General features: G+C 43.3%; 1 protein-coding gene across 1 annotated transcript; it reads left to right on the top strand.

The window, feature by feature from the left end:
• The first annotated feature begins 4,179 nt into the window (after positions 1 to 4,179).
• On the top strand, positions 4,180 to 7,795 carry LOC101768260 (GDSL esterase/lipase At5g45910). The gene is made up of 5 exons (XM_004965476.4): positions 4,180 to 4,600; positions 5,390 to 5,605; positions 5,689 to 5,837; positions 6,832 to 7,108; positions 7,338 to 7,795. The coding sequence occupies exons 1-5, from the start codon at positions 4,261 to 4,263 to the stop codon at positions 7,556 to 7,558; spliced, it is 1,203 nt and encodes a 400-aa protein (XP_004965533.1). The 5' UTR covers positions 4,180 to 4,260; the 3' UTR covers positions 7,559 to 7,795.
• Positions 7,796 to 8,124: the final 329 nt, after the last annotated feature.

Below are 8,124 nucleotides of genomic sequence, written 5' to 3'. Positions count from 1 at the left end.
TGGCTGTGCTATCGAGGTTTGTTAACTTCATTGTTATTTTTTGGGGCATTGTTGTTGTCTGCAACTCCCCTGCTGCCTTCTAGGTGAGCTGTGATACGAGGAACAGATGAAATTGGTGATTCTTTATCGAGTAACTTGTAAGCTTGCTCCGCGAGTTGTGCGATCAGTCCGTTGCTGCGCTGGACGAGTTGAGTTGTGGCTTCGTTATCCCTATCTTGAGGCATCAACGTTGTTAAAAGGTTGATTGAGGCGATAGCCGCGAGTGGAGTATTGTGCTCCTGAGCCTGAACTGCGCCCTTTCAAGATTTGTAATGGGAATATTTGTAGCCATCGACTGTCATCCCTCGGCTTGAGTAGCGTTGTGTGTCCTTCTTTGGTTACGTTGCTCGGAGGTTTCATTGTGAGGGGCGTCAGCTGTAGACTCATCTTCGGAGATGTTGTCGAGTTGCGCTAATCGCCTGGGGGTTCTGTTCTGGCTAGTACCCGGGTTGTTATTCTGAGTAATAACAAGTATCTCCCTGTCCGGGTAGTAGCTTCCGGAGCTTGATGTTGCAATCTCTGTAGAGCTTTCCTCTCGGTTGGAAGTGAGTGGAACGCCTTCTTGATATGGGAGGTTGTCTATATGGGCGAAAGGCGCGAGTTGTAGTCGCGGTCAAGAAAAGATGGTCGTAATCCTGGCCAGTGGACGAATCTGCCTTGTGATGTTGAAGTTATTACTAATCCTTGGGGTGGACCAGATAATGGTATCTCTAGCGAATAAGACGAGTCGGAGTCGACGTCTTCGTCATGCCCGAGTTCAAATCGGGTTCGAGTAAGAAAGCCTTGGTGAACTTTGGTTGCGTTGCAGAGTCCGTGCGGGAATCGCTTTGAAGTCGAAACCGTCTTGGACACTGGCTGGGGCCAACTAGTCCGAGGCGAAGTTGAATCCGACGCGTAGTCGAACTCGAACTCGTCGATTTTGAAATCTTGGTTTTTTCCGATCAGATCTTCTGGTTTCTTCTCCTGAGCGTCGACGATCTGGGGCTGAAACGAACCCGAGCCGTCGGCGACGCAAAGCCAGGATCCGAAAACGAAGGTGGCGCCGGCTTCGATGAAGAAAACGGGCCTGATGATGACCTTTGCCATTGAGTTCGCGCTGAGAAACTCGACGAGCGCCCCTACCTGACACGCCAGCTGTCAGTGTTTTAGACCGGCAACCCACCTAGGGGGTACCTTAGGAGGTCTTTTGTGCGGTAAGGATCGTCGAGAATCAAGGAATCAATGGTGACGCAAGGAACACACAATTTAGACAGGTTCGGACCGCTAGATCGCGTAATACCCTACGTCCTGTGTGTTGGTTTGTATTGATGATCCGGAGTTGTTGAGGGGAGTCCCTGCCCGCCATTATATACACGGGAGGGCAGGGTTACAAGTCTTGAGTCCTAGTCGGGTACTATTAAAGAGTTCTACTCGGTAAGGCCCGAGTAGTTTTCCATAAACATACTTGACTAGTCCGAGTGGGATACGCCTATCCCTTGTTCTGATCGTGTCCGAGTACGCCCCTGAGTGGGCCGTCCAAGGTCTACTCGTGGGCCTGGGTGCATGCCCGACACTTAGTATTTCTATATTAACAATAACATAAATAGGTAATTTAGAATCATATATTAGTTTATTTTTAGATATTTTCTGCATGATGCACATGAAGATAATTAGATTATGATTTAGGTGTTTACTTTAGTTTATTTTTAATAACAACATATATGAGTGACTTAGATAGAAATTTAGCATGGCATTTTAAGTTATGCTTTATAATGATATGCATGAGTAAATTGGATGAAGATTATGGGGTTACTTTAGATTATTTTATTTAAATGGTATAGCTCGGTAATTTAGATATAGGTTTAGGGTTTATTTTAGAATATTTTCATAATGATAGTGGTAGGTAAATTATTAGAAACTATAATAGACCAATGACTATGATTATTATAGTTTACATGATTGATGTTTCTAATTTTTTAGAATTTTTAGGATTTGTCTTTTTTTTTTCTAGCGTGTCTCGTGAGAACTATGCAGAATCTCCAATGAAAGAAAATGAGACCACATTACTACAAAATTATTACCTTGAGTTACCTCTCATTTGTTAAATATTCAAACACAATACATATATAGATATATACTTATTAGGTTCATGCGATTTATAGATATATACTTATTAGGTTCATGCGATTGTGATATATTTTAGTTAGTAATTACTCTATAAAATTTTTATCCACATTTATAATTTTTAACTTTTCACTTTGCATCGCAGGTATACGCTTAAATTTATTTAATGGACCCCAAGTTTGAGCTATAATTTTAACATAGAAATCTATATTCTCATCACTTCCTCTGTATCTTTATAAATGGTGACACACATCATACATATATACCTTAATTATTATATCATATACCAATATTGTAAGAAATAGACAATTTAAAATTATGTATTGGTGTATATTTTTAATAAAGGTGATTTGGACTCAAATTTAGGATTACCTTATGTTATTTTTAATAATGGCATATGTGAGTAATATAGGTGCAAATTTAAGGGGTTACTTAAAGTTATTTTTGAAGTATTAGTTACAGATTTAGGGGCTTATTTCAAATTATTTTTATAATGGTATGGTGGTGTCGGTGTTTTAGATCGGCAACCTGCCTAGGGGTACCCTAGGTGGTCTTTTATGCGGTAAGGGTCATCGAGAATTAGGAATTAATGGTGACGTAAGGAACACGATTTAGACAGGTTCGGGCCGCTAGATCGCGTAATACCCTACGTCCTGTGTGGTTGTTTGTATTTGTCTTGGATGCACTTGGAGTTGTTCTGTTTGAGGGGGGGTCCCTACCCGTCCTTATATACACGGGAGGGCAGGGTTACAAGTTCAAGTCCTAGTCAAGTACAATTACAGAGTTCTACTCAGCATGGCCCGAGTAGTTTTCCATATGCATAATTGACTAGTCCGAGTGGGATAAGCCTATCCCTTTATCCTGCTCACATCCGAGTATGTCCCTTAGTGGGCCGTCCAAGGTCTACTCGTGGTCCTGGGGTACATGCCCGACAGGTGGGTAATTTTGATGAAGATTAGATGGTTACTTTAGTTTATTTTATATAATGGTAGATGTGGGTAATTTAGATATAGATTTAGGGAGTTACTTTAGACTATTTGCATAATGGCATATGTAGGTAGTTTTTTTCAAAAACATAATAGATCTAATGGCTACGACGATTTGAATCTACCGATTGATGGATAGATGTTTGCTTTTTTGTGAGAATTTATAGGATTTCTCTCTTTTTCTAGAGCATCCACCTAGGATCCTAGATGGCTTCACCTGTAGGCTTCAAAAGGAACAATAAGATGTACAAGTTATGCTATTAAAAAATGGATCTCAAGACAATCAATCTACGCACACATTTTTTATTCCTGTTAATTAACATTATATAGAAGTTTGTTCGTAGCCAAATGCTTTAAAAGTCCAACTGGAAGTTTTTTTATTCATGTTAATTAACATTATATAGAAGTTTGTTCATAGCCAAATGCTTTAAAAGTCCAACTGGAATTTATCCGAAACTTCGTGCATTTGTGGTGGGAGGGAGTACCAAACAATTTTCAATGCTTAACGGAAATAAGGTACTACCATATTTTCTCGCCATTTGACCTATATCCGTACCAAACATCCACCAACGAGCTTTCTTTTTTGAACAAAACACATTTCGAGCTTGTAATTCAATTGCCGAAGAGATGAGCCAAACTTTAATAGACAAAAAATGATAAATGGCAAATTTGAACACGTATATTATCGCCAAACATCTTTAACAACTCGTAACGCTGAAATTCTATTTAATCAGTGATACCTTCCGTTTCAAATTCCGTTTCAAATTGTAGGTTGTTTTGACTTTTTTAGATGCATAGATATTTATATGCACCTAAATATAGTGTATGTCCTGATAATATAAATATTTATAAACGACGTTCAATTTATAACGAGCAGCGGTTGCTGTACGACAAGCGCATGAACTTCACCCCGGGTCATCGTCCCAAACAGTGCCGGCCACACCTAAGCCCTCTGCAAGCTCTGCAACCATCCAGCACCACCTCACTCCCCTCATTCACTCTCACTCCTGCTGCAGCTGCCCGCCTGCCTGCAGTTATATAAAGCTAGGACAGAGCAGAGCAACGCGCCACACAAGCAAGGAACTTTGCCCGCTTCCTCTCTCTCTCTCCCCTCTCTCCTCTCTTACCGCACATGCGCTTCGGGCCGCGTCGCCACACCCAAGCTAGCTGTAGCTGCCTGCCGACACCCGCAATGGCCGCCGCCCACGCGCCGCCGCACCAGCGCGCGCTCCTCCTCCTCCTGCTCGCCGCCGCGCTTCTGGCGGCGATGCCGGCCACCTGCGCCGCGGCCAGGAGCAAGAAGTCGTACAGGGCCATCTTCAGCTTCGGCGACTCGCTCTCCGACGCCGGCAACCTCATTGTCAACGGCACGCCCAAGGCGCTGACCACCGCGCGCCCGCCCTACGGGATGACCTTCTTCCGCAAGCCCACCGGACGCTGCTCCAACGGCCGCCTCGTCGTCGACTTCCTCGGTACTGTGCTGTACATTTCTTGTTTCTCTTTCTCTCTTGCGACGTCATCCATGGCTTTGGCCTTGCCAACATCAGCATATGTTTTGTTTTCTTTTTTGCGATTACTTTTTGCCAAGTATATGTGTGGGCTTCGTAGTATCTAATTGAGATGTCCTTGTTGCTAAAAGTGTTGATTTGAGTGTGGCTGTGTGGGGGAGAGAACCATGCTCTGACTTCGGTGGTCAAGATGAATTGACCTGTTCAGTATTCTACTCCCAACGCCCAATTTCTCTTGCTCCATACTCTGCTTCCCTATTCTTTATATTTGGTGGAGCAAAGCTAAATCCAAGTCAAATTGATAAGTTTTATTTTCTTTTTCCTTTTTAAAGAATAGAGACCAGATGGCCTACTATAATTTGTTCATAAAAGAGTTGTCCCCCCCCCCCCCCCCCCCCCCCCCCCCCCCCAAGGGGTGATTTCTTCACCCTTCTTGAAAAGATGAAAATGAGCGATAGAAAACTGCTGGTAAAAGAACTCCTGCTTTGGCTCCCTGTGAATTATTGCTGTCTCCGTTCTCCTACAGCAAAGTGTTGATGTCGATTAAAGGACCTTTTCTTTTTCTTTATTATAAAGATGGGTCAGACCACAAATCTGTTCCTACTGCAACCTTGCAATTGGCAATATGTTCCTCCCTGCAGCAACACTGCTTTGTGAATCATGACCTTGAGTACATTGTGCAGTAGGCAGTACCAGAGTGAATGATGTGAATTTCCCCCCCTTTCTGATGGGAATCTTTGGCCACTTTTGCAGCCGAGCATTTCGGGCTGCCGCTGCCGCCTCCGTCGCAGGCTCAGGGCAAGGACTTCAGGAAGGGCGCCAACTTCGCCATCACCGGCGCGACGGCGCTGGAGTACTCTTTCTTCAAGGCGCACGGCATCGACCAGCGCATCTGGAACACCGGCTCCATCAACACCCAGATCGGCTGGCTCCAGAACATGAAGCCGTCGCTCTGCAAATCGGAGAAAGGTCCGAGGCCGATTCACGCCTGCACTGAATTTTCTCGAAATTTTACCTGTGGATCATGCTTCATCGGTTTGTGTTAATTACAGACTGCAAGGACTACTTCAGCAAGTCACTGTTTGTGGTAGGGGAGTTTGGGGGCAATGACTACAACGCGCCGCTGTTCTCCGGTGTTCCATTTTCTGATGTCAAGACTTATGTGCCCCTTGTTGCCAAGGCCATCGCCAATGGCGTCGAGGTATTATCCCTGAATTATGAATGGAAGAAATTACTGCTAGTTCTAGATTAGATTATGATCCTTGCATTGCATCATGCCACGCAGCATACACATTGCTAAAGTAGTAAAGTAGCAAAAAGTGCTGCATTTGGCGATTTAAGTGACCTGGATTGATGCAAGTGTATACAGCAGTGGAGTTAGGCTGCACTCATCGTCCGCAGTGGGAGATTATGTTGTGCCATGAGTTTTTGTGGAAACTCTTCTTGAAATGCTTTGAGTTTTTAAGGCTTAATTTTTGAGAAGGGGTATATAGTGAGAGGAGTGGGTAGTGTACCTACTAGGCAACAAGCATTCACATATAGTTTGCACATTTTCTCGACTCGGATCTGTAGATCTCAATGAGATGCTACTTTAAGGTTCAACTGGGGTTATCAATCGTTCCAACCATTATAATAGGAGGAGAACATGTGACATATATGGAGGGCAGAATCTTCTGACTAGGCGCTTAACGTGAAGTCACTATAGCTCAACTGTTTCAGAAACGAAAGAAAAGCTATTTTCACAAAAATCAATTACACCTGAAATTTGTGATGGCGTGGTTCTGTACTTTGCATGCCAAATTGAGCTTGTGCACAGTCGGTCAGATTGTTGCTTAGTGCAGCCCCATGAGATGCAAGGATGGGGGACTTCAGGTAGAACATGATTGCACAATGAAGAGAGAATGGTCATGTAAAAGGTACAGTGGGTATAGATAACGGGGAATCATTTGCTATGCGCATGCCCATCATGAAATGGCCGTCACATGACGGCTGCTGTAAAAAATAGTTTGTTTTCACACATTTCAAGAATACAGATTAGATATAATCCATGCTACTGTGGTGCATCGCTAACTGCCTAACAAGCTTAACGGTGTAATACAGTTGTTGCTTTGAATTGCACATACTTGAGAGTAAAGCTAGTTTGGTGGCATATTTTTTTGAAGTACATTTCCCTTAATTTCCAATCACCTTTGCAGAAATTGATCGAGCTTGGGGCAACAGACTTGTTGGTGCCGGGCGTTCTACCGATTGGTTGCTTCCCGTTGTACCTGACGTTGTACAACACCAGCAGAAAATCAGACTACAACGCCCGCACTGGGTGCCTCCGGAGGTACAACCGCCTCGCCTACCACCACAACAGGGAGCTCAAGCAGCAGCTTGATGAGCTTCAGAAGAAGTACCCCGTGACAAAAATCATGTATGGGGATTACTTCAAGGCTGCAATGCAGTTTGTCGTCAACCCTGGAAAATTTGGTGAGTTCTCCCTCTTGAGTAGCGTGTAATGCTACTCCAGTATATTTTGGGGGGCTCAGAGAGTCGGAGTTTCAGACCACATTTTAATCATGAAAACTTCGTGGGAAACATGTTATCGATATTGTTAATATTAACCAACTGAAATCATGATGTAGCTGTAATTTGCAGGACTGCATTATATGGTTTAGATCTTTGTACCATGATATCTAACCATTTTGATCTGTTGCAGGTTTCAGCACAGCTTTGCAAGCTTGCTGCGGCGCTGGAGGGCAGGGCAACTACAACTTCAACCTGAAGAAGAAGTGTGGCGAGCAAGGCGCAAGCGTGTGCTCCAACCCGTCATCATACGTGAGCTGGGACGGCATCCACATGACTGAAGCTGCATACAAAAAGGTCGCCGATGGCTGGTTGAATGGCCCTTACGCTGAACCCCCAATTCTGAAGTCATAATTGAGATAATTAAGCTGTATGTAACACAGCCGCGGCCGCCGCTGCTGCTAGAGGGATATAAGGAGTGTTTCAGGCATAGATATATTCCGATTCTGAAGTCATAATTAAGTTATGGGTAAAGCTTCTGTTCATTTGAAGATTTGTATAAACAGTGCTGGTATAGATATGTTCCCAACTGAAATGGCTGTAGTACAGATGCACCATGCATGACTTTTCAGATTCTTTTTATTTGTCAAAGCTATGGCAATAATCCATGATAATCACAAAATAAATACGTTTGTGTATCTCTTTTTTCCTGGTGATGGCATAAACTTCGAACTACATTTTCCGTCCAGATTTAGTCTTACACTGACCATTCAGCCATGGTAAACAGAAGACAATTATCCATGGATTTTCATTTATCAAAACTAAGGCAATAATTCGTAAGAATCACAAAATAGATGCATTTGTGTATTTTCTTTTCAGGTGATAATGTAAAGTTCAATCTGCATATTATGTGTGCAGGTTTAGCCTTGCACTGACCATTCAGTCATAGTAAACAGAAGGCAATTATCCTTGGATGAGAA

This window comes from Setaria italica, chromosome IV (assembly GCF_000263155.2).
Source record: "Setaria italica strain Yugu1 chromosome IV, Setaria_italica_v2.0, whole genome shotgun sequence".
Taxonomy (NCBI): domain Eukaryota; kingdom Viridiplantae; phylum Streptophyta; class Magnoliopsida; order Poales; family Poaceae; genus Setaria; species Setaria italica.
The sequence above is the reverse complement of the archived record's forward strand: the minus strand, read 5'-3'. Positions and strand labels throughout refer to the sequence as shown.